Genomic DNA, 27417 nt, shown 5'->3' on the forward strand with positions numbered 1-27417 from the left:
GAGCCCTTCAGGGTAATCTACACTCCAGTCCTTAAGATAGGGCTTTTTTCCCCTTTTTCAGGATGTTTGATTATATAATGTGAACAATGCAGTTGATGGTATGGATATTAAAAATGTTTTTACATTACCAGAAATGTGCATCTCAGCTGCAAGTGGACAGCAGGGAGCTTGATCGGAGAAAAACTCTGCAAGTGACAAGTGTGGCTAAACCTGCTGGAGACAATGATGAATTTGAAAAACAAAGAACAGCTGCTATTGCAGAAGTAGCAAAAAGCAAGGAGGTTAGGGTTTTTCCCTCTTCTTTTGGAAGGGTGTCTGTGGTGGATGTATGTGTGCATTTTTGTCAGTTGGTACATGTGGAAGACCTATCAAGGTAGCTGCTACAAGGGAAGTTATCCAGGGGAGAGGAAGAGAGTTTCTTAAGCAATTCAGAAGTTTGGCATGGAGAAGTATAGATCAAGAAAACCATTACTAAATGGTATACACAGAAATCCAGGTATTAAAAGCTGTATCGATTGTTATTGAGGCTAACCTGTGTAATGTGTGGTAATGTTATTTCTTCATTACTGTTTCTATTTAATTTATTTCTTAAATAATTCTAAACTTCTACTTCTAGAAGTTTCATTAAATTTTATGACCCTGGCACAGGAAAGGATAAGTGTCCGTAGCTAAGCTTTGTTTCCAATTATATTAAAATTTGATATCTTCAGACTGAGCTTTTCATTTATAGTCACCCTTCCAAGTCCGTAGACTTGAAAATCTGTGAAGGAGCGACCACCATTAACCTTAATGGGGCAAATGCCCGTGCCCATTCAGGCCTATGGGGCTTGGATATGTGTGAGACTTGGAACTCACCGGGGGAGGGGGGGGAACGGATCCCCTGCAGCTTCCAAGGGTCGACTGTATATGAATAGAGCTAAGCAGGAATTACACTGAAACATTATTTCTCTTATCTAAAGATCAAGACATTTGGAGGCGGTGGTAGCAGTACCCGAAGTAATCTCTGTGCAAATTCAGGAGGGAATCGAAGCAGAGAAGTGTTCCAGAGAGAGAAGATGAAATCTGAGGGGAAAAATGAAGGTGTCTATCGAGAACTGGTAAGACTTAGGATATTAGACTTTTAAAGAGTATTTTCTGTGAAGACTAAAAGATCTTCAGTATGTCATTCTTAAGCTTGTGTAGAGGAACAGAATCTAGTGCAAATTTGCTCTGGCCATTGGCTAGTTGGCCTGAAGAAAGTCACTATCATTCTCTGCAGTCTCTGCAATGTAAATTTAATTACAGATATTAAAAAGATATAGCTCTTCTTTTGAAACAAGACACTTGTCATGCAGTCTTAACTATAGAGCAGTGATGGCAAACCTTTTCAAGACCGAGTGCCCAAGCTCAGTGGCATTCCACCACCGGGTGGCACTGGCTGCCAGAGGTGGGGCTTCCATCTTCCAGAGGCAGGGCTTCCAGGGGAAAACCTAAGGCTCACTCTTTCCTCCTCAGGCTAACAATAGCAAACCTCCCTCTGATGAAACTTGCCAAGAAAACCCCATGATGCTTTCACCTTAGGGTTGCAAGTGAAAACGTGGAAGGCTCTCTCTCTCTCTCTCTCGCACACACACAATGCACACTCACTGAAACTCAGACGGGCAATAGCAAACTCTCCCCTGATAAAAATTTGTCCAGAAAACTCCAGGCACTCACTTTCACACACACGCCACGGTTGCCGCTTCTTCCTTCTGCCTCTCTCCTAGCTCTCACCATCAGGCAGGCGGGCAGCTTGCAGGCACACAAAAGAACAATAGCAACAAGAACTATTTAAAAAGCAGACACAGCACACAACTACAACTAAAATGTAATACAGGGAGCCTTGGAGACCAAGGCTCAAATCCCAGGTTGGCCATTGAAACCGATTGGGTAAAGTCACACTCTCTCAGCCTCAGAGGAAGATACTCAAGATAATCCTGTGATAGGTTACCCTTTGGGACACCATAAGTCGGAAGCAACTTGAAGGCACGCACACATACACTTGCACACACCCTAGTCACACTCACTCAGCCTCAGAGGAGGGCAATGGCAAACCCCTTCTGAACAAAGCTTGCCAATAAAACTGCCTGATAAAACGACTTGTAGGCTCACAACACAGGAGATGCCCTTGTGAAGAGTTGCTTTGAGAGAGATGGCTCTCACCCAGGCTCCTCAGGGGTCCAGTTGGACAGAGCCACCTTGGGGCAAGGGACGGAGAATATCAGGGCCCCTTTAGTCCCTGGAAGCCTCCCCCAAAGCAGCACATTCCCCAGGATTGATGGAGAGAGAGGGAAAACGAATGGAAGGGTTCTGCCCCATCCCTAGCCCAGGCCAGTGGCGCCCACTTTATTTCCCCAGCAGTCAGAAGCCCCTCTGAGCCAAGGCAAGACCTAGAACCATGCTCCAGCATTCCTCCCTTGGGAGAGGGGAGGAAGAAGGAGAAGGAGAACAGAAGGAGAGGAGGAGGAGGAGGAGGAGAAAGAAGGAGAAAAAAGAAGGAGAGGAGGAGGAGGAGCAGAGAAGAAGTAGAAAAAGAAGGAGACCAGGAGAAAGGGGAAGAAGGAGAAGAAAGAAGGAGGAAGGAGGAGAGCTAAGCAAGAGAGGGCAGCAGAACTGTGGGAGAGGAGGGGGAACTGGCAACGGCAAATCCACCTCTGAAGAAACCCACCAAGAAAACCCAGGATAGGGTTGCCTTGGTCTGAAATGACTTGAACGCACACAACAACAACAAGAACAACAAAGTAAGAGAGCAGCCAGAGCTTGGCTTCAAGAGATGCCATCTCCTTCCCCAAGGTAATGGGAACTGAGGGGCTTAAGGAAGCAACTGGGGAGGGAGTTCAACTAAGTGGGTGATAGGAGCACTGGGCTACAACCCTGGAGACCAGACAGCCAAGCCCTGCTCTGCCACGGAAGCCCACTGAGTAACCTTGAACAAGTTACACTCTCTCCAACCCCCTCTAACAAAATTTGCCAAGAAAACCCTGTGATAGGTTTAATTAGAGTCGCCATAAGTTAGAAACGACTTGAAGGGACACGTACAGATGGTCCCCTCAAGCAATTGGGGGGGGGGGGAGAGGAGATAGGGCCTGGGGCAGCTGATCACTAGGCTATCCTTTTTCTTTCCTACTCCTTCAAGGACAGGAGGACTGGTTGTATGGGCCTCCAGCGTCTCGGCTATCCTCCCGGCCCGTGCCAGCACTGCCAGAGCCAGCTGGCAGCCACAGACAGCCTCCTCCACCACATGCAGCATCTTGGCAGGGGACTCCCGGCAGCTGCGATGGCCCTGGCACGCACATGTGCACTGGCGGCCCTGCTGCACATGTGGGGCCCAAAATGGACCACCCAGATGTCCCCTAAATTGGCAGCAAATTTGTAAAAAAGTTTCTTTTTTAAAGTTTAAAATCAAAATAAAATGGTGGTGTGGGGTGCCCTTGGATGCCTGCAGAGACACCCTTGTGTGCCTGATTGGGCATGCATTCCACACATTTGCTAACATGGCTATTGGGGGGGGGGACAGTATTGAACAACATAGTAGATAGGTTTGTACAAAACAAAAACAAAAATTGGGGAAAAAAACACATCATGGCTCAACTTCTCACTGACAACATTTTAGCTTGACCCATATGAGAAGTTAGTTATTCTTTACATTTAATTCTTCAAAACGAATACAAATTGTATTTGTAATACTTCACTAACGTATATCTTCTCATTTGTATGTAAACTGATTTATATTGTAATTTAATAGTTACATTCACTTCAAAATTAAATATTTTTCTGGAGTACATTGTGTTCTGTGATTTGCTATTGTTCTTGTCTTTCTTATAGGTTGATGAAAAGGCTCTCAAACACATAACAGAAATGGGTTTCAGCAAAGAAGCAGCAAGGCAGGCATTAATGGATAATAGCAACAACCTTGAAGCTTCATTAAATTTTCTTCTGAACAGCAATAAGCAAATGACTGTTCAAGGACCACCCATTAGAGGTACAACTTGCAAAACTATGTTACAGAAGCGTTTGCATTAGGACAAATTACCTTGAACTACAGCTAACCTGTTGATTTCCCCTGAAAACGGGTGACAGAATCATCACCTGAAAACCCTTTTTGATTAACACTGCTCTTTGTGGGTCAGAACTTGTGCTCCCTGGCATAATTTTATGTTTTGGGGCAGAAGGAGATTAAAAGATAGAGAAGGAAGGGTGATGAGGAGTCAGAACAAAAGTATTAATATTAGAAGCCCCTTGCAAGCAGTCTGTTTACACATATGTCAAGAGTGAAGATGAGGTAGATGATGAGAAATAAAAATGGGTGACCTAAAGAGAGAAAGGAGACCACTGGGGGAGTGAGAATGTGTATCCTAGTAGGTTATCCCAGTAGACTGTGGACCTCAGTAGATAAAAAGGCCTAGTTTGGAGCTGGAGTGGTACTAGGAGGGTAGGGGCCACGTTAGTCACCCTTGGGAGACCCTTCACAATGTTTTGCTTTCTCTAGGAGAAATGGGAATATTTTAGAATGTTTTGGGTGGCCCTTGACCATTTTAGACCACCAAGAGGTCTTTTTTTGGCAACAGAAGATGAGGGGGAGGGGGTCATTTCCTGGTTTTTAGAGTGGCTATTTTTTATCTCTGGGGAAGTGTCCTGAAGCCACCCTAATGACCCTTGGGTTTTTGTGTGGCCTCCAAACCAGCAGGGTATAGAGTTTGTGGTTCTTTTAGGGCAAAGCTGTGGCTCTGTAACATACCTTAATAATAAATAAATAATAAAATTTTTATTTATATACCGCCCTTCCATCAGATCAGGGCGGTTTACAGCAATTAAAAATACAATAAACAATAAACATTAAAATCATACAGCAAATACATGAAACATAAAAACAAAAGGCCCCAGGTTAGCCAGTCCCGTTGCCAGTGCGGCGGAGGAGGCCTATAGGACCTTATTCAGGGAATGCAATCCCAAACAGGAAGGTCTTTAAGTCCCGTCTAAATTGGGCCAGGGAGGTAGCTGAGCGGAGCTCTATGGGCAGCGTGTTCCAAAGGGCCGGGGCGGCGATGGAAAATGTCCTCCTGGTAGTGGAGACAAACCTCGCCCCGGGAACCCTAAGTAGTTGCTGCCCAGATGTTCTGAGGGTGCAGGGCGGAATGTATGGGGAGAGGCGGTCCTTCAGGTATCCTGGGCCCAAGCCATTTAGGGCTTTATAGGTCATCACCAACACCTTATATTGTGCCCGGAAGCGAATGGGCAGCCAATGGAGATCTTTTAATACCGGTGTTATATGGCTGGCCCTGGACGTACCAGTGACCAGCCTGGCTGCCATGTTCTGCACCATTTGAAGCTTCCGGGTTTGGTATAAGGGTTGCCCCATGTAGAGTACATTGCAGAAATCCAGTCTCGAGATTATCAGGGCGTGTACCACAGTTTCAAGGTCCCTCTGGGCCAGGTATGGGCGCAGCTGGCGAATAAGCCGAAGCTGATGACAGGTGCTCTTGACCGCATTCACCTGAGCAGTCAGGCGAAGGGACGAGTCAAGAAGCACACCCAGACTGCGCACGGAGTCCTTCACAGGGAGCGTGACCCCGTTCAGGACAGGTGGAACCACCGCCATTCCTGGACCAGGGGAACCTATCACGAGTACCTCCGTTTTCTCTGGATTTCTCTGGACCTTACAAACTGAAGGTCTTTTGTTCAATCCCAAACCCTAAGGTTAAGGAAAATCCTGCGTAAAACCTTAGTCAACTTCTGCCTGTCAGTTGACAGTGCTAAGCTAGATGAACCATGTGTGAGACTTGGGATTGCTGTGACCAAAAATCCACAACAACTTAATGTAAAACAAAAAAGTTTATTGTAAAGAATAAGGTAGAAGCACCTTGGACCACGTCTTTGCTGAATCTGGAGAACTCCAGATAGAGACAGCACTTTAAAATCCCCCAGCCCCCTCCCCTTTCGTTGCTTTTTCCAAAGGCACTTTCTTCTGTTCAGCTTTGATGTAAAATTCCTCCCTTTGTACTGAAGGGGGGAAGAAGGGGGGAGTAACCATTTGGTTCCTAGTTCCTTTGACTAGGAGAGATCTAAGGATGTATGCATTTAGGGTATCTGTTACCCATCCAGCCCTCATAAAACTGCCTGTCTGCGATATGTGACCATTCGGCCCATTCCCCATGGTGGCAGTCCTCCTTCCCAAAAATGCCTATCTATCTATATCACTACTCCCTCTCTATATATGCTTATCTATCTCTATTCCTATTTGTGTGTGAGAGCCTATTCACTGGGCCCCATTCTGCAGTTTATCTATCTATCTCCATCAATCTATCTATCTCTACAAGGTCTATCTATCTATCTATCTATCTATCTATCTATCTATCTATCCAAACCTCATGGCAGAATACACCCTGAATGATTGCCTGAAGGTGGATTCTGACACCATGCTTGAACTCAGTATAAGACATCTTTTTTATGCTGCTCCTGTACTGGAGTACAAAACATGCAAAGTGATCTGTAGGACTGGCGGTGAAGCCCCTGATAGTGAATGAATTGATAACCTTATGTGAACATTTATTGTGAACTCCTACTTCATTTTCATAGTGGGGAGGTATCAAACTTAGATAAGTGACCTCATGCTGGAGGCCATATTCACTCTGTTTTTTGGAGTTTTTTAATCATGTAAATTGAAAAGAAGGTAGGCTGGATATTCTGGTAAACTAAGAATTCTGTTGTAAGATACTATGTATATTATTATTATTATTATTAACCTTTATTTATGAAGCGCTGTAAATTTACACAGCGCTGTACATACAATCTTTTAGTTAGACGATTCCCTGCCCTCGGGCTTACAATCTCAAAAGACATGACACAGAAGGAGAAGGGAGTGGTGGAGGGAAAGGGTAAGAGGTCCAGCAGTTCCTCTCTACCTCCAAGGCCTGGACCAAGGCAGATGGACTGGAGGGAGGGCGAGGCTTCATAATGGATGGTTAATCATTTTCCAGGGAAAATACATACTCTCAAGTAGGATGATACATATACAGTACATAGCAATACAGGAAATGGTTCAATAAACAGGCACCACAAGAACATCAAATAGTAAGCGACAATTATGCAATGCCTGGGAAGGCTTCTCTGAACAGGATGGTTTTCAACTCCGTTTTGAAGCTGGTAAAAGAAGTGATGGCTCTTGCTTGTGGGGGAAGAAGGTTCCAGGAGTGAGGGGCAGCGAGTGAAAAGGGGCGAATCCGGGATGGGGCAGAGGAAATCCTGGGCTGAGACAGCAGACCTTGACTACTAGAACGGAGGGCCCAAGTGGAAAGGTGAGGAGAAAGAAGGTCTGATAAGTAGGGAGGGGCCAGATTTATGGGCTATTATAATTCACTTAGCATTTTTCATGGACATAAGCTAAAGAGCTTATTTTAATAGTCATAGAGTCAACGTTATTGCTGTAGTCACTATTGAATTAAGGTAGTTCTTTCTTACAGGAGGTAACTTTTATATTTATTTCACTTAATGATATATTGAATAATGCTATAGGGGTTTTTCATATGACATGAGATCTAATGATATTATTAGGCACTTAATGAACTCCTTAATTACCATCTACATGATAAGAAAAATATTAAGGAATTGTGATATGTCTAATATATTTTGAATTGTTCTACATGTTGGTTTAGTTTATTCACACATATCCAAATGAGATGTGTGATTCCTTTCCAGGGAAAGGAAAAGGCAGAGGCCGAATACGGCCTGAAGATGAAGAGGAATTGGGAAATGCCAGGCCATCTGCTCCAAGCACATTGTTTGATTTCCTGGAGTCTAAAATGGGTACTCTTGCAGTAGAAGGTATGTTGAAAGTCTTATGCATCTTCCACTGTTATCTTGCATGGATGGGATGTGGTGAATTGATTAATCCAGTGTTAAAACTGCTGTCCTGACTGTTTTTCACTATTGACTTAATAATAGGGAATCTAATGATTTATTTTTTAAACATTTAGTATATCATCATGGAAATGTAGTACAATGTGCCCATGCCATACTTGGGCTTGCCATATGCTAGAGAAGTAACCAGTGGGGTGCCACAGGGGTCTGTCCTGGGCCCAGTGCTATTCAACATCTTTATTAATGACTTGGATGACAGTTTTGGGGGAATACTGTAGTTATCAAATTTGTAGATAACACCAAATTAGGAGGAGTAGGTAATACCCCAGAGGACAGGATCAACATTCAAAAGGACCTGAATAGACTAAAAAGCTGTGCCAAATCTAACAAAATAAAATTCAACACAGAGAAATGTAAGGTACTGCACTTAGGGTAGAAAAATGAAATGCACAGATATAGGCTGGACTCAAGAAATTTGAAAAAAAGATAAAATCATCTTAATATCTAAGAGCTATTGGAAGTATAGATATGCCCACAGTTGGCCCTCCACATTTGCAGATTCAACTTTTTCAGATTTGATTATTTGCAAATTTCAATTAATATTTTATTTATTTATGGTATTTATACCCCGCCTTCAGCCCTAAAGGCTATCAGAGCAGCTTACAATTATTATTTTTAATTAATTTAATATGCCCTTTCTAGGAATTTCTAGCTTCTCCAGCACAACTCTGCAGGAAATTGACCATAGAGTTGCATCGCAGGACCTAGAGATTATGAGAAAAAACACTTCTCTAGGCATTTGTAGCTCCTCCAGTGTAATTCTGCTGGATGTTGATCATAGAGTTGTGCTGGAGGAGGTACAGTAGATGTTCATAGAGAAAACAGTGTAGGTCTTCCAACATGATTCTATAGTCAACTTCTGGCAGAAGTTGACCACAGAGTTACATTGGAGGACCTGGAGATTCCTAGAGAGGTGTAAAAGAACTGTTTTTTTTAAATTGTGGGTTTTCCACATTCATGGACCCTGACCCCAGCAAATGTGGAGGGACTGCTGTAATCAGCAAAATTGCCAGTTGGCAGATGATCCAAATGGAGTATTAAGCTGGATAGTCAAAGCCTCAGATTTGTACCAATTTATATCAATTAATGCAATAAAGAAAAATCCCAAAAGCTAAAATTTAACCAACTCCGTTAAAGAACATTTTGGTTTAGAAATAAATAATAAAAGATTAATCCCCAGGCTCTAGAAGCTGCTTTTCTTCCTTGGCTGAAATTTGGAAAAAAAATAAATCTATTTAATACCTGTTCTTCTCATTTTGTAGCATCTAGTCTGTAGACTTGACATGATGCTCCACAACTTCTCAGTACAGCATGGAACCATCTGGGGCTTCAGCTGGCAGAACAGTTAGGCTTTTCCACTGACTGAGCACAAAAAAGTATTTTATATCTGTATTTTTTAATATTTTAGCTCCTTCACCCCCAGTTTCACAAAACAAGCAGGAAATTCTGCAAACACTGTTAATCTAAGGACATGGAGGTTTGTTGTTGTTCTGTGCTTTCAAGTCATTTCTGATTTATGGTGACCCGAAGGTCAGCCAGTGGGTGTCGTAGCCAAGCAGAATATCAAACCCTTGTCTCCAGAGTCATAGCCCAGCACTCAAACCACTATGCTATGCTAGTGTATTGTCTAATTTTAAAAAAATGGCAAAACTCTGTAATCTGTAGGGGTTTTCTACAAAATGGCATAATAATGGGCTTTGCCATATAGCTTAACACTACTAGAAGCTGATCAACAGGCCCTTTTACTATATTAAACAAGTAGACAAGAACCCCTCCCCACTTCTCCTTGTATTATTCTTTCTCCCATAAGCCATTAGCTGAAACTCTCAAAAGGCAAACACTTTTTGCTGGACAGTTGTAACAAAACCTAATTTGACATTTTGGAGCAAGACATGCCGTTCTGTCATGCAGCTAGACGTCTCCTCAGCTATTATGGTAAAAGTTGGGGAAAATGGTCTGGAAAATGCTTCATTCGTTGACTTAATTGCAAGACAGGGAAGCTTTTGTCTTCTGCTAGGTAGTTTTAAGATGACAAGCATTTCCCTTTTAAGCTGTCAGTCAATCATTTTATCCACTTAGGCTCCTGTAAATCTGTGACCTTGAAACAGCAATGCCAAACTAACGTCTTTCCCTTTAAAGGAAGCCACAGAAATTCATTGGGTTGGAAACATTGGCCCATGATGGTTAATAAAATAAATGTTTATTTAATGGATGGCAGCTTTCAGGGTTGAAAATTACTGTCAAATACAAATAGTCTGATGTGACAGAATAGCAGAGTTGCACCAGCCACTAACCCCTCGTCCCTCAAGGTGGACGCAAAATAAAATAGTTCAAATAAAGGTTTTTGTCAGCTTTCACTCTGAATTAGTAAAGTATGTTAGGGAGATCAGCCAAATTAAATAGTTGCTCAGAGACAGAGAGCATTTCATATTGTGGTCAGTGGAATTGCAGGTAAAAATGTAAAGAGAAGGAAGAGTGGCTCAGGGATGTTCAAGCTATACAATGCTATAAGGGTGAAACCATGCCAGGTAACCATACTTCAATAAGAATGAATATTGGGAGAAGAAATCTGACTAATAATTTTCGTGTATGAATCTTAGCATTTGGCTGCCAACTTTTCTGTATACATCATAGAAGGAAAATATATTTGAAGAACAGCTGAGATGGAGCTACCTGGCCTCCAGAACCTTGGTACAATTTATAAAGTGGAGTGTTAGGGATGAAAGTTCCATACATTTATTTTTTTCCTTTTTTGCTAGAAAACATCATTTAATCTAGCATTGAATCTTGAATTTTAAATAGCTTTGTTAGTACCTTGGAAGCCTTTGTCTAGTGGCAGGATAAAAATATTTTTAATAAATAAAATAAATACATATTTAGAGCCTTAATATAAAGTTATAATGTTATCTCTACACCAGTTGAATGACCTGATTTGTTTCCAGAAATCTCAAATGTTTTAAACTGTGTTTAGGAAACATTTTATTCAAATTAGTTAAGCCACTAATAAGTGGTGTTATTTTTTCCTATTTCTTTCTTAGAACCAAAGCTACAGATATCATTGCATCAGCAGGGACAACACAGAGTACTAAATGCTGAGCAAAATGGCATAAAAATATATAACCATCAAAGGCATATTCCTCGAAATGAAAACAGACAGCCAAGGAATGAGAAGCCACCACGTTTTCAGAGGGACAGTCAGAATTCAAGGCATGTCATGGAGGGAAGTGGATTATTGAGAGCCAGAGCTTCTGAAAGACAAAACTCTTTGGGCCCTGATCAATGGACTGAAGAGAGAAGCAAGATTGATAGACTTTATCCTCGAAAAGATCTTGCATATCCAGCACCTGTTCACCCTGGTGACTTTCATTTCAAGAGGAGAGACAACGCTATACAAAACAGACAGGGAAAAGTTATGTCGCTTATGGAGAATTCTGCTAGTCAAGATCCAGCTAATAACAATAACCAGAAGCAGGGGAATAGGGAAACCCAGATACACCATCCTGAAAACTTATATGACAGGAAAACACCAATGCTAGCAAATGAAACTTTCACCAGTTTAAAAAATGAGCAGCATTTTGGTATGAACGTAGATTACCAAAATTCTGCTAGAACTGATCGTTTTAGTTCTGTACCAAATGGTGATTTGGAACATTTTCAGAAAGGAAGGCGAGTTGGACCTATTAAAATGCCTGCACCCAATGCAACAACACCTTTCGATGTTAAAATGTGTTATGATATTGGGCCCAAAAAAAGATCTGGGCCTATCAAACCAGATAAAATCTTGGAACCATCTAATTCAGGAGAGTATGGGAAAAACTGGCAACCAGGAGATGAATGTTTTGCTCTTTACTGGGAAGACAACAAGGTATGTGCATCACACCAGAAACAACTCTTAACTTTCTTAAGAGGATAAACTGTCCTTTTACTACCATAAAATGTGACAGGAGATAGTGAAAAGGGGACATTGGCTAATTTTTTGTGACCTCAATTTGTAAAGTTTCCTATCCTACTTTAAAACAGAAATAATTATCTGATGATGCTGTGTATGAAAATTAGCAACTTCTTGTCATATTTACATTACTGGGTACTTTTCTTTTTTTAAAAAAAATCAATGAATTTTTAATAGTCTTAAAAATCAGTGGAATTTGGTTTGGTGATAGTTGCAGATCAGAGAATGAGACTCTTACTAAGTGATATTACTTTGAATTTTTAGCTGTCAGACATGATCTTAAAAGATGGAGATGCAGCCATGTCTGCTAACTCTGTACTTAATGCAGTAAAAAACATGATGCTTGAATTGATAAATTGGCATAGTTTTCTCCAGTCCACAGCCTCACTCTTGTTTCTCATTCAAATAACAGAGAGTAGACTGCCCTGTACACTGGTTCTGGGGGGACAGCCCTCCAAAGTGGAGCAAGAAAACAGTTTACTTTCCCTTTCTTCTGCTACAGATTTCTTGAGTTTTATTATCTCAGTTTATGCTTCTAGTCCAAAGTGCTACTACCCCTTGGATTACTTTCTGCCCCCAGAGCCTTTACAAAATGTATAACCTCAGTTACAACCTCTCTCGGTCATTGAGATGTCCTGTCTGTCTGTATCTCCAGCATTGGCTAGAATAAAGTTTGGTATGCAGCTCACCATTCATTGTCTTCAAGATGAGATAGTTTCCTAGGCAGCCAAAAGGAAAATACTCTTTTAGCCTCCAAGAGAATAATTCATTTGGAGGCTTTAATAGATACTTGAGAGGGACAAAGTTCTGGTTTCTGGGGTGAATACAGAAAGGAGTCATAGAAACAGTGTTGTTCCACTATAGCAGCCTTTCTCAAATAGTGGGGCGGGCCCCCCGGGGGGGGGCGCGAGGCTCCGTAAAGGGGGGCGCGAGGCTCTGTTATGCAGAGGTGTACTTATAACAATTTTATAGACAAATGATACTATTTACAGTTGCGCGGGGGGCGCGAAATGTTTTCTTCTTCCTGGGGGGGCATGAGAGAAAATAATTGAGAAGCACTGCACTATAGGAAAGCTGTAGACTTGGTATTTTTTGCTCACCTCCTGGTTCATGTCTGCAAGTAGAGTTCCCTGGCATTGTTTCTGGTCTTATCCTTCCTGTGGTACCCATTTCTCCATCCAAGAGTGGATGACGAGTAGCTTGTAAGGGTCACTTTGGTTTCAAATGTTGCCTGGTAGATAAAGTTTAGTAATTTTTGCAGGATGGTTCCTCTCATACTTTTCCAGAATTCTGGTGACAGGTTTGGGGAAGGGCAACCTATGAGCAACAAAAAGTACCTGGCTCACATTAGAAGCCCAGTACAACATTAGAGCGTGTTGCTCTTTGCCACACCTTTATTGATCATACAATTGAGATCTTTACATAAACATGGCACTGAAAGTTCATGAGCACAGATAGCATACAGTGCTCTCATTCCTTTTACAAGACGTTTGTGCTTGTGCTGTCTTGGGCAAGGAGATACATTCAGTCTTATCAGCACAGCATGTACAAGGAGATGGATTTTATCAGCAAGGTGACCCTGATGTGGGGGAAATATGTGGATACACTGGTACTCGAGAAGTTTTCTAGTAAACCTGTTTGCTCACAGAGAAAATGCAGAACTCAACAGGTTATTCATGAGGTTTCTCTTTTGGACAGACACAGATCAGAATGTTCTGGAAATGCCATGGTTTCCAGTGTTCCTCTATGCCACTTTCCTCAATTTCTTAGGAGGAAAATTAACCAGGAAAAAGCTTTGGTGGTCTTCATGGCAGCTCAGTGGCCAGAAGCCATATTTCCTCATGGTTTCTGTGACTCACACATATAGGTATGTTTTGCACCTTGATAAAGCTGGTCAGAACCTTGTAGAGCAGGGGTTCTCAACCTTTTGTGTTCCAGATGTTTCAGACTCCCAAAATTCCTGAACGTTTATCTTATTGGCTGGGACTTGTGGGAACTGAAGTCCAAACCATCTGGAAGAGCAAAGGTTGAAAATCACTGTTCTAGAATGAGCTATAACATTTTGGTGGGTACTCTGCCCTCCATGTGCCTGTGCTGAGCAGGCACCAGCTGTTTTGCTTCAGTCCCAGAAGCAGAACCTACAGCTTTGTGCCCTGGTATTAGTGTTTTGTCTTTCTCATGGTTGTGTTTTTGTTGTAATTATTTTTTTCCTCCTTCTCTTTGCCACTGTTGCCATCTCTTCATTGCCATCTCTTCATTGTCTCCTTTCTTTTCTCTCTTTATTACCTTGTTAAATGTGTATTGTCACTCACTTGGGAGCAAATGGTTTTGAGACAGTACTTTCAAAGGTGTGCAGATTATGATGGTAAAATCCCAGTCTCTGATGGTCACTTCTGTTCCTCATTTTGCTTGAGAGAAACCCACATTTGGGAAGTGTGCACACTGCCAGAAATTTATGAGACAGGCACTTCAGAACTGAGCAACACACCTAAGGTTGTTGGTCTATTGTGGGCTTCAGCAGTGTCTGGACAGCTATGGCCCAAACACTCTAGCACCGTAGAGATCTGCTTAGTACCAACAGCTCCCTTAACTGGATTTGACTTCTGTTCAGAACTACTTTTCACCCAGGATTGATCAGTCTCTATTGATAAGAGGCCTTGTGTTGATTATGAAAAGGATTTTAAAACAGAAGTAGAAGAGGGACACGGAGGAAACGGTTGATCCACAGATCCATACCTACTGAGAAGCCTCATGGATGCCCAGATAATTCTGCCTTTATCAGTTGTATGAACTTTTATATCCTTATACAGCGTGCCCTTCCCTTAGCTGGGAGATCCATTCCACACACACCCCTCCTGCATTTAAGGTAAATACTGCATATGCTGGAGCCTCATTGAAAAAAATGGGGCTTGTGATCGTGGTGCGTGCACCATGGGCACACACGCCATTATCTCTTTCGGCATGCGGCTTTCAGTGTAAGCTGAAAGCTGTGTCGAAAGGCTGAAACAATCTTCTTTCAGAGCAGGCTGATGATCTTCCTTTTGATGCTCAAGAACATCTCCCACTGCAGATGACGATTTACAGTATATAGCATCCTACTTGGATGTGAAATTATGGATGCCACAGGCTGTAGACAATGTGGCCCCATTGTTTGTGTTGTTTCACTCTCTTTCCAACACTTATGATCCTGATCATGGTCACAAAGATCCAGATTGAAATCTTGTTGCAGGACATATTAGTGAGTTCGTGTTTCAGCTGATGGGTAGACAGCAACAGTTTCAGAAAGCTCTACTCTTTTCTTACAGACTACAAAGCATACTATGGACTCACATGCTATCGTTCCCATAACCCACCATGGCACTCCTCTCAGGAGGAATCATTCTTTCCACTGCTTCCCTTTGCTCCATTGATCACCCAAGACATTATAGCTGGAAAACACCCAAGTGTCTTGAGTCCACCTGTTGTTCTCTACAGGTAGAGCTACTATATCCGTGTTGGCGAATGCATGGCATGCGTGCCTGATTGGGCACACGAAGCCCTCTCTGCAGGCACGCCTTCACCGACACCATGGGGGAAGGCAGAGCATGTGCACCTGGCTCCCCAGGCCCAGCTCTAGGGAGGGCTTCAGAGGGCAGTTCCGGGGGGTGCTATCCTGAGCCAGGAGAATGGCTGAGGCACTGGAGGCCTATAGTGCCACCCAGCTACAGCCTGAGGAGCAGCAGTTGCAAGGAGCTGCAGCTGCCTCCGTGCCGGAGGAACAACAACAACAAAGGGAACACAAGGAGGGAAGCAGAGGGAAAAGGTAAATAAAAGCAGGGGGTCGAACTTTTGCGTGTTTGTGCTTTTGTTTGTGTGTGTCTGTAAGAGAGAGAGTGGGGTTTCCAGGCAAACTCCGGGGCTAGAGGAGCAGTGGTAACAGTGGAGGAAGGGGTAAGAGGAGGAGGAAGGCAGAGAAAGAATGGAGGCAGACGCTTGGGTATAAGAGGAGAAAGGAAGGGAGGAAGAACGAAAAAGAAAGAAGAGGAGGGAGGCGGAAGAGCAGCAGCAGCGCGGCAAGTAACAGGTGGAGAAAAAGGAGGAGGAAGGAAGGGAAAGGCCGGAATGAGAGGAGGAGGACAAGGAAGCCTCCTGCCACAGTGCTTGTTGTTGTTGTGTGCCTCCAAGTCATTTCTAACTTTCAATGATCTTGAGGTGAAGCTATCATGGGGCTTTTCTGGCAGAATTTGTTCAGAGGGGATTTTTTGCCATTGCTTTCCCCTGAGGCTGAGAGAGTGTGACATGCCCGGGAAAGGAGTTGGGGAGGCATGGTTGCACCCTTCCCAAGCCCTTTCCTCAGGTGGATGGATTGCTGTCTTCCCCAGGTACCCATCCATTTGAGAAAGGAGTTTGTGGAGCATGGACCTACCCTTCCCAAGCCCTTTTCCCAGATAGATGGGTGCCCGCAAGCATGTGTGTTTGTGTGTTGGTATAAATGTGTGGTGTGTGCATGTGTGTATATTTATATATATATGGGGGTATATGTGTTTGTGTGTGTACACACGTACACACATACACGTATATGGGCAGCAGATTCTGCCTCACTAATTCAAGGGGAGCTATAAAGGGTTGTTATCAGTATGTAGTTGTGTGCCTTCAAGTTCTTTCCAACCTATGTGGCAACCCTATATTGGGGTTTTCTTGGTCATTTTCTTTAGAGATTTTCCCTTGCAATCCCTTGAGGCTGAGAGAGTGTGACTCACCCAAGGTCACCCAGTGGATTTCCATGGTAGAGCTGGGATTTAAACCCTAGTATCCTAGGATCCTAGTCCTGCACTCAAATCATAGCACCACACTGTTGCTGTTGTGTACTTTCAAGTCGTTTCTGATTTATTGTGACCACAAGGGGATCCTATCGTGGGGTTTTCTTACCAGGTTTCTTCAGAAGAGGGTTGACATGGTCATCCAGAGTGTGACTCAGTGGGTTTCCATGACCAAGCTGGGATGGGAACCCTGGTCTCCAAAGTCATCCAATGCTCAAACCATTGTGCTGGCACATTTTTATCATCATTAGTCTACATTGTAGAAATAATCCAGGTTGACACCACTTTTAAATTCTGTATTTCCATCCTATGGAGTCCTGGGATTTGTAGTTTTACTTCAGCCCTCTCTGCAAAAGAGTGCTGGTGCCTCACAGAACTACCAATCCCAGGATTCTGTAGGATGGAGCCATGGCAGTTAAAGTGGTCTCTATCTACATTATTTCTACAGTGTAGATGCAGCCTTGATTAGAGCCACTGAATCAATGGAATCCTACATGTTCATTCACTGTTCAGCAATTGATTGAATGTGTCTTCCTTAGTTGGAAATAACCAACAAGAATTTATTTATTTGTATTTTATTTATTTTGTTTGGTTTATATGTGGCTTTTCTGTCCGGGAGGCTGTTCAAAAGGTTCTTCATTCTGAGCAGGATTGTGGTTGTTTCTGATTTATTGTGACCCTCTCATAGGGCTTTATTGCCAAGGTTTCTTCAGAGGTTTTTTCCTTCTCTTTGCCATGGCTTTCCTATGAGGCTGAAAAAGTGTGACTTGTTCCTATTTGGGGGGGGGGGGGTGGGTGGGTTCAAGTCTTTCCCAACTTAGGGCGACTCTTATGTTTCTTCAGGGGTTTACCATTGCCTTCCTCTGAGGCTGAAAGAGTGTGTCTTGTGTGTGTGGTGCCTTCAAATTGTTTCCAACTTATGGCGACCCTAAGGGTTCTGGCATGGGGCTTTCTTGCCAAGTTTTATCAGAGGGGGGCTGATATTGCTAGCCTGAGGCTGAGAGAGTGTTTCCAGGTTTTTACCTGGAAGGCGGAACTTTGGCCAGTGGCGCCACCCAGTGAGGGAATGCCAATGAGTTTAGGCACTCAGTCTCGAAAAGGTTCACCATCACTGTGCTATGTTATCAGAGCTGGGAAGCTAAGTGGGAGCCATGGCAATTTCTGCAACGTCTTGAGCACTCACCTATTCTGGCAGCTGAATCTGATCTTTGTTCTCAGGGCAAGACCAATCTCAGGAGTCTCAGAACCAATATTTGTGCATATTTTGAGATTTTGGCATCTCTTTTCCAACTGCCTCCATCCCAGTGTAATAAGACATGCTCCACGCCAGCTAGCAGGGAAAACAGGAACCTAGATTCCATAGGGAGACACTTCTGTTGCTCAGCTGCTCTTTCTGCATTGCTAATTAACAGGCAAGCATGGAGGATATCAGCAGTTGCTGTGGGAAAAGATGTCTCTTATTAACGTCCTAAAGATCTTTGTAAGATAGCTTTAGTGTTCCAGAAACAAACTCATCATATGACCTCACAGCAGATTAAGATAGCATGGCACTTGGCAGATTGTGAAAGCAACCAGATATTACAACACTAGTTGATGGCATAGTTCATTCAGCTTTCTCACATGAAGCTTTGATCGACACTACTTACCATCCTTTGACTAATGGAATGCTTTAAAGCAGCTTATCCACGGCAGATAGGTTAGCTTTTCAGCTGTCTTTGAAAGACGACCTTCTGTTTCTTCTTTCATTTAGGGAAAACAGGCTTCCTATTTGTGTTTTATGGTTTAGTTGACAGCCATTTCCACAAGCTTACCTGCATTGTATGGATGCTCCTAGTTTATGTGCCCTGAGGTTAAGTCTTTCCTGAGGTTTACAAAAGTTGGCATCCCCCATATCTTCCTCAGTACCACAGTGAGGCTTCCTGGTGTTTACTGTGCTCATGGGTAAACTTCATTTGCTTATGACACTGTACAACCTCGGATTATTGATTTGTGAAGGTAACCATCCTGGCAGCAGACACGTCAGATGGATGAATGATTACACTTATCTTTTGCCCAATCATATTCTTCTTGCCTAAGGTTTTGACATAATCCCATATGTATCTTTTTTAATCTAGGTTCGCCTTTGGATACAAAGCTACACTCCTTGTTGTATAGAAATAGTGTATTATGTTGAACATGTGAAATCTTTTCGAACATCACCAATGTTATTCCTGTATAACACTCTGCGTCACAACCAGTTATTTTACACTCTTTCTGCCCCAACCTGATGCATTCCTTAGAGAAGGGTTATCACAAACTGGGCATTGTAAGGATTCTTTAAATCTACATTGAGAGAACAGGATGCTTCAGATCTTCTAAAACTCTTTTCACTTCTTTTTTTTTTTACTGCCTTTGATGGGAAGTTTCTTCTTTTACCAGCTTGTTGCCCTGTATTTCCACTGCTTACAATGCCCTTGCTTTGTCTAATCCAATTTGAGTCATGGCTCACTTGGCTTCCTCAGCTCTGGCATCAGCTCCTTTTTCCACCAATGCTGGATTAGATCTGCTGGATAACTTTTTGATTTAATACCTCCACAGTTACTTAATATTATGTGCTTGTCATATTTGGTGTTTCATTACCAGCCACTAGAAAGGGGATGCTACAGGAGACAGTTTCCTCTTAGATATCTTCTGCCACCACTACTTCCTGAATTGAATCTTGGTATGATGCTGCATGTCCCATGTCTGGATGACTCCAGTGCTGCAAATAGAGAATGGTGCATTGGGTGCTCATCTTGGAGGTTCATAGTTAGCTGCCAAGATGATCTTTGCTGTGGCCAGGAACAGCCCCCCCCCCTCCTCTCTGCCCCATACACACTTTGATTTTTGTGCCACTCCTTCAGCCACTCTCCTATTTTCTTGTCTGTCTTATCTCAGTGCTAATATTTCTCTGCTTGGCTATGTGAAAACCAGCTAGGGATACCTATAGTTAAAAGGTTATTTTTCAGGTAATTTGATCTTGGCCTTTCTGAGTGGCAGAAGCAAGTCCTTGCTGTGGTGCAGGCAAATCAGATTTTCATGGTAAATGTCCAATGCGTCATTCTCATGTTGTCATTGCCAGGACGATGATGATACCTTCTTGTTTGCCCATCCATTCCCTCAAAAGCTACTCCAGAGAAGTGGGGGAATATGGGCAGATTTTTGATGGGGATGGTAAATGCATTAGCAATAGCAAGTAGATTTCTATACTGCTTATCAGTACACTTAAGCACTCCCTAAGCAGTTTACAAAGTGTAAGCTAATTGCCCCCCAACAAACTGGGTACTCATTTTAGTGACTTATGGAAGGATGCAAGCTTGAGTGGACCTTGAAGCCCTGTCTGGGATCGAAATCATAACCTTGTGGCTGTCAATGGCTACAGTGCTGGCATTTAACCACTGTGCCACCAGTGCTCCTATGCAGAGGCAAGAAAGGGAGGAGTAAGTGTCATGAGAGGGAATTTACAAACACACACCTGTGCCATCATTAGTGTATTTTTCAATATGATTCCCACTTTTTTACAGTTTACATATAGATTGATACCTTCAAACTTAAATATGTGCGCCTCAGTTTTAAAAATCTGTGTTTTTCCCCCACAGTTTTATCGAGCAGAAATTGAAGCTCTTCATTCCTCTGGGACAACTGCAGTTGTTAAATTCTGTGATTACGGAAATTATGAAGAGGTGTTACTAAGCAACATCAGGCCCATTCAAGCTGATACCTGGGTACGTGATAATAAATTGTATACAAAGAGATAAAGTACATAGTTCTTACGAACAATGAAGCCATAAACAGATGACTGGTACTCGTGCAGAGGGTTTTCAAGTAAAAGCCTGAAGAAGAGAATTCTAGAACTGATTAGGGCCTTCTTCATTACATATCCATAACAATGCCTTAAAGAAGTATATGGTCTTATACTCATGTAATAAAATATGTAAATTGTTGGGGCAATATATTCTTGAGTCACTAGCTAACTAATATTTATTATGAAAAATTGATTATACAGTTTTTAAATTTACATTGTCACATTAAGACTTCTGATCAATGGCTTCTGTATGTTTATCTTTTTGTTCAGGAAATGATAAATTCATAAAAATTAAATTCCAAAGCATTTTTAATCTCTGTATGTATAGCTAAAATGAGAATTGTTTCTATCATTGTTTTAAATGTGCTCCTTCTTTTGACAAATGTTACATTGCATACATATATTAAATAGTACAATATCATAGACTTTAAGTACTTCATAAAATATGCCATTCCAAAAGGTCTTATACACAGAGTTCATTAAGAAGTACAAAGAATTATCTAGCTAAAAGAAGGTATAAAAAGTGTTTTGTTGTGTGTATGCAAGAATCTTCTCTTAAACTTAGGCCCTGCTCAGACCGGCCATTAAGGCCGGCCTGGGGGCAGAGTCAGGGCGTCACATCCACATGACACATGCCCCGATTCCACCCCCAGGGCACCATAATGCCGCATGCCGTTCCACACGGTGCATGGCGTTATGGTGCTCCTCTGGTGCTGCGTCCATACGCTCTTTCCAGGATGGAAAAAGGAGCCTTTTTTGTGGCTCCTTTTTAAACCCTTTAAAGGCCAGATCAGGGCTGCAGCATGCAGGTACAGCGGCCTCGATCTGGCTGAAACGGACGGCTCCATGACACCCCTTTGGGGCTGTCTGAACAGCTCCTAATGAGTTGTATTCAGTGAAGAACAGAAACTTTATATTACCTACCCCAAAGCATAAAAGGAGGCAGGGAGAAATGCCTTCATACAAGTAATTGGGCATCATTGCCTTTAACTCAATTTTAGGAACACTGTGTAATTTGTTGTCTTCACTATGATGACAATTCACAATCACCATTGTTAATGGTTAACAGAAAAGTGAATGGTCAAATAGGCTTTCAGGTTTTTTTAATTTTGAAGTGCTGCTTTTTGCTCCTCTTGCATGAATTTTTGACACTCAAGTAGACATTTAAAAAATGGTATGTATTCATACCTTTAATGACTTGTTAGAGCAATAAGTAGCAATTACCAGAACCCTTGCTACATGTTTTCATGCTATTGATAAGCCTTCAATTTTTATTCTCAGCGCTTCAAATACTCTGACAGAGGATTTTGACTTACAGTGATTTCCTGTTTCTGCTTTCTCTTAAATTTGTTTCTGTAATTTGAAAGGAGATGCATACATTGGGTGCTTAGAATTACATCTCCCTTTTCCCTCCTGTGTTCTTTTCATGTTGGCCTTCAGACTGTCTCCAGCCCAATGTGGAATGTGTTAGGTATTGCCACAGTTCCTGCTACAGTGTCCCTTGCCCCTGCTTATATCCCAGTAATATAATGTCTGGATGGGAGAGCTCCAAGTAACACTGATGTAGATAAGGAGGCCTTGAATGCTGCAGCACATGATCTCTTCAGCATGTAGGGATGGGACTTTATGTGGCTTGTAGTATAGCTTTTAGCCTATAGTGCAGGCTTCAGGATAGGGCAGCAGAGGTCCTAGGACACACTGTGGCAGATTTTAAAGCCTTCAAGACTCTTGTGGGTAACAGTGGTGTTACAGCTATTGCCATGGCCTAAGGATACATCATGCTGCCGACCAAGAGTTTGATTAGTTTTTCAGAAATCCAGAAATTATTGAAGAAGTTCTGTAATGAGATTTCTAATAGAGGAAGTGAGGTGATTAGGGAATCATCCATCCATTAGTGGACTAATGCACTAAAATTTTGTTTTGTTCCACAAGTTGGGAAGATTGTGGGCTTGGCCAGCCAATTATGTGACATGTTACTCTAAGGGATATCATGTGCCTTGTATATTTTTTGTTGCAGTGACTGCAGGCATATCAGTTCCATCAACTATTTTTCATCCTGATACTGAGAACATACATAGTCTGTAGAATCATGAGGAAATATTGCAGATAGGACAAAGCTACCAACTGTATCAGTAAGCCATAGATGAAAATATGGGGATAGAAGAGAATGGCAGTCTCTTTCAAAATGAGCATAGGCAGATTGTTGAGAGACAGGCAAGTACTCTATGATGTGAGAAGTTGCCAGTTTACTCACAGTGATCAGGAGATTACCAGTCATGTGCTTTCTTGAAGGAAGAATGCTACTACTGTTGGTGCCTTTTCCTTTAATTACATTAATGTGGATGACGTACATACTACATGTGCAGATGCACATAGTACATATGTTTCAACTGAGGATAAATGATATCTTGAACTAATGTACAATTTACACTTAGGGTTTTCTGGGCTTGAATAGTGGGAGTGTGGGGAAGATGCTTAGGTACATATCCTATTCTTTCCATGCTGTGACCAGTCATGTTAAGCATTTTCTTTTACTGAATTTTGATAGTGCATCCGGTGGTGTACTTTGAAGTGTCATTTTCCTCTTTTGCTTGGCTGCTTTACAATTTAATAGTTTCTGTTTTCTCAGTATCACCCTCCCCCAAAATAATGTGAAGTTATACAGGTTAAATCTTGGTATGGTCCTAACTCAACATTCTTCACCACAATCCTTGTGTCATGATAGGCAATGTAATATCCATTGACTAATACCAAAACACCTTGCAAGGGATACAGGAAGGTAGCATCCCTGTAGTAAATCTGTTTCAATTATATCTAAAGCTAATGAAAGGGCTACATGAATTCTGTGTTTTTCATAAAGCAATACATTTTTCAGTGAATACTTATTATGTAGACATGCAGATATTTCAGTACAAAACGCAGACAACAAAGAAGCTTGCACTTTCCATTGTTCAAAGATTGTTTGAAAGTTCCACTTGGCAATAGATATGTACCCTTATATATGTTACTGTTGTGCTAAATGTAGCAGTGATGACAGAATAAAGGTATTTGTTTGCAACAAATCAGCCCCAAATTAAATGCCATCACAAGAATATTTTTTTCTTTTGCAACATTTAAGATAAGATTGAAAAGCATGTATTGTTCAGAGCCTTCAGACTAAATTAAGTCTGTGTTGTAGAAATGTAAAATAAACACAAAAAAAACCTTAAATCTAAAGTGTTATGTTTTTCTCCGTTTCCAGGAATATTGTTACTGCAAATGACTGTACAATTTTTGGTATTTAATTTCATTGTCAATATAGTTTTCTTCATACACGTGTGTGCTTCACAGTTATCTTTTTTAGCATTTAACTCTAGAGGTAAGACTTATCCCAACTGGTTACCATTTAGCTGTTCATCATTATTGTTAAAATTGCTGTAGCCCTTCTAGTTCCTCTGAAGTACTCAGTGAAGTTCTTCCAAGAGAAGGTCCTTTAGCAGTGGGTGCCATCTTAACAATTGTGTGCCTTTTTCATCAGCTACTGATTTTAAACACTCCACCTTCACAGAATAGGTCTGAAAAAACAGGAACAACAAAATTATTGTGTATGTAATTACCACATGTTGATTACCAGGTTATGTGGTGGATCTAATATATGTTGAAACACACTGTCTCCCTGTAAACTCAAATTGGGTAACCACTGTATTATCAAATAAGTAGTGAGGTGTTCTAAAGACATATACTGTTGAGGATAGCACACATTTCTTGAAGATGGGGATTGTGCATGCTTATGTGTCATCCCCAGCTAGCCAGCTGACACATGATACCATCTGATAGCAGAGGCAGGAATGAGATGCCCTTTATGTCTAAGAAATCTCAATCAGGATTTCTCTTTCTCACTCATATTTGCACCCAAACATCTCTGTCTTTTTAAAAATATATATCCTTATTGAGAATAAAAAAACACAAAAAACATAAAAGACACATATTTAAAAAAACATTAAAAATATGTATACGGCACACACACCAGTATATACAAATATACATGTACTTGTTCTGGCACTGACTTAAATTTTCCTTCTAAATCTTCTCGAGTTTTCATACCTTCCAATTCCCACTTAACCCACATGCTCTCTTTCTTTAACCTTCTGTACTTCTCCGCTTTCTTCCATCTCCTTCTCCATCACACATATCTGTCTTCCTTCATAATAATTTTTACTCTGCTTTCTTGTAACCTCAATATTTTACTTGCTCATACCTTCATACAAATCTACTAGACCATCCATCACTGTCTTATAATACATTTTACAAAATTTTGTCTTCTCCCACCGCTCCATTCCTAAAATAAGGTTATTATAATAAGGTTCTGCAATGTGGAAGAGAGGTTGAAAAATCAGAATTGTTATGGTCTCAAATGAATAGCAGGAGTTCTTGGTCAAGGTAGATATCTATTTTAAATAAGATCTTATGAAATTAGACTTTGGGTCAGATAGGGCAGAAAAAGTTAATATGTTGTGCCATTTCTTTTCTCCATGTCTTTTACCCTATTGCCATGTCACTTAAAGACTGTATAATATCAGCACATCTTGTTCAAAGTGTGTGTTATGCTTATCTTTTATGAATGTCTTAATGGTGAAGAGGTGAAAAGCCAGATATCAGCTGTAGTTCCTTACACAGAGTTCTGCTAGAGATAATTATCAACATATGTTTATCCTGTAGAGTTTAGACATCTATCCATCTGGTCTTTCTAATATATTGTTCAAGTGCTGCTTTCATCAGCCCTAGCCAGTGGTGAGGGGTTAGGATAATATAGTCCAGTTGGAGGGATATGTATTCCCCATCCCTGGCCTATTGTGCAATTTTTAAATGGACATACTTGAGTCTTTGATACACTTTGACACACTTAGCATTTGTAGGTGTTAACCTGAAAAATGCATGCTGTGAAAGCAACAGTTTTTTTATGTTGACAGATCACATATCAAGCAGGTACACTTGCTGGGAAGTTAATGATTGAGTATGGTTCCCTGTGAATGTGCACCTGATGGCAAACTCTGCATGTACTTGCATATGAAATAGTCTGAATGCTAATAGAGCATTGTAAATAAGCCAGTTCAGTGGTAATGCAGGTTCAGCTTCCTTTATTTGGAATTCTAAAATCCAAAATATTCCACAATCCTAACTTTTTTGAGACCAAAATAATAGAGCAGCAGCAGATGGAGGGATGAAGATGGTGTGGTCGTGTCCCTAGCCAAACTTTCCACAGATGTTGGCTACACTGGTTGTTATTGCTGCTCCACCACATCCAGCCAAAGTGAGGTTTAGAGCAGAACATGACAGCAGCAGGTGCTGGTGATTGTCTCCAGCCTTAGCCCAGAAGAGAGCTCCATGCCAAAAAAAAACCTTGTCTCCTCTCCTTTCCCTGCTACTTCCACCACTATAGCCCAGATCTCATTCAGCCAGCTCCTGCAAGCACATCCACCCTTGGCTCCATACAGTTGGGAATCTCGAAAAATCAGAGTTTCTGATCACATATGGAAAGCATGCACAGAAGGTTTCCCTTCTCATTTGTTGATAGTGGATTGCTTTTTTGAAGTTACCAATTAAATTATATAAAAATATTAGTGTAAAGCTGAAGAAGAAAGCAAAAACCATCATCATACTAAAATATGATCTGAATAATATCCCACAGAATTTATTGACAATGTAAAAAATTGATTTGCACTATTAAACGTAATCAGCCCAGAACCAGAAGGACTGATCATGAGCCAAGGCGGTATATAAATAAAAGTTTTATTATTATTATTATAATCAAGGAAGAATTCAGAAAGACACTTCTTGTTGTGTGCTTTCAAATCATTTCCGACTTATAACAACCCTCAGGTGAATCTATCATGAGGTTTTCTTGGCAAGATTAGTTCAGAGGAGGTTTGCCATTGTCTTCCCCTAAGGCTGACAACATGTGACTTGCCCAAGGTCATCCAGTAGCTTTCATGGCCGAATGGGAATTGAACCTGGTCTCCAGAGTTGTAGTCCAGCATGCAAACCACTATACCATGAAAGACACTTCTGTTGGTAAAAAAGAAAGAGAAGAAAAAATGGATACCAGACGAAATGCTTCAGGTAGTAAAGGAAAGAAGAGAAGCAAAAGAAAAGGGAGATAGGAACAAAACCAACATCATAAATGCAAAAGTACAATGATTTGTGCATGAGGATAAAGAGAACTGCTATAATGATCAATGAAGAAAAATAGAAAATAACAAAAAAGAGTAACAAGAGATCTGTTCCACAAGATCTGGAAACTGAAAGGAAAGTTCACATGAAGGGTTATTTGCTCTCTGATAAGAAAAGGAACATACTACAAGATCAAGAAGAAATAAAAAGTTTGATGCAATGCACAGAAGAGTTATACAATGGGACCTCAGTATCCACGGGGATCCATTCTGGAACCCTCGGACAGGTACCAAAACCTGTGGATGCTCAAGTCCTATTGTTCCCAATGGTGGCATGACCATGTGGCCACGCCACCATTGGGGACAGCCTCCATTGTCCCCAGTGGTGATGCATGCATGCGGCTTCAGGTAAGCCCCTGTTGTCACCGAACAATAGGGGCTTACCTGAAGTCCCACACCTCCTAGGTGTCTTCTGGGCAGGCAGGGGCACTGAGGTTACCTCTCTCCCCCCAGGGATTCTGTTGGGTGGCCACACACCCTCCCTCATGGGTCACTCTCACCTCTGGGGTACTGGGCAGAGAGCCAAGAAAGAGGCGAAGGGGGGATGAAGATGGTGCCGGCATCGGTGTCCTCTTGGGCGAGGCTGAACCTCGAGTCCAGTGCTGGCATAAAGAAAACAAAAATAATGACCATAGAGAATCTACATAAATTCAGCCTAGACAATGAGGATATCGAAATAGAGTTCCCATACCTTGGATCAAA

At 41.7% G+C, this 27417-nt stretch overlaps 1 protein-coding gene across 5 annotated transcripts in view; it reads left to right on the plus strand.

Moving 5' to 3' along the window:
* TDRD3 (tudor domain containing 3) overlaps positions 1-27417 on the plus strand; it is a 94938-nt gene that overhangs the window by 40383 nt on the left and 27138 nt on the right. For all 5 annotated transcript variants that reach the window (XM_089511079.1, XM_089511081.1, XM_089511082.1 and 2 more), the window contains 6 exons: positions 132-281; positions 960-1097; positions 3844-4000; positions 7714-7839; positions 10974-11800; positions 20301-20426. In XM_089511079.1, the coding sequence (XP_089367205.1) occupies positions 132-281; positions 960-1097; positions 3844-4000; positions 7714-7839; positions 10974-11800; positions 20301-20426 (1524 nt within the window). The remainder of the gene's footprint in view (positions 1-131; positions 282-959; positions 1098-3843; positions 4001-7713; positions 7840-10973; positions 11801-20300; positions 20427-27417) is intronic.

This window comes from Sceloporus occidentalis, unplaced genomic scaffold, assembly GCF_023333645.1.
Source record: "Sceloporus occidentalis isolate IW3139 unplaced genomic scaffold, rSceOcc1.0.p SCAF_2, whole genome shotgun sequence".
Lineage (NCBI taxonomy): Eukaryota > Metazoa > Chordata > Lepidosauria > Squamata > Phrynosomatidae > Sceloporus > Sceloporus occidentalis.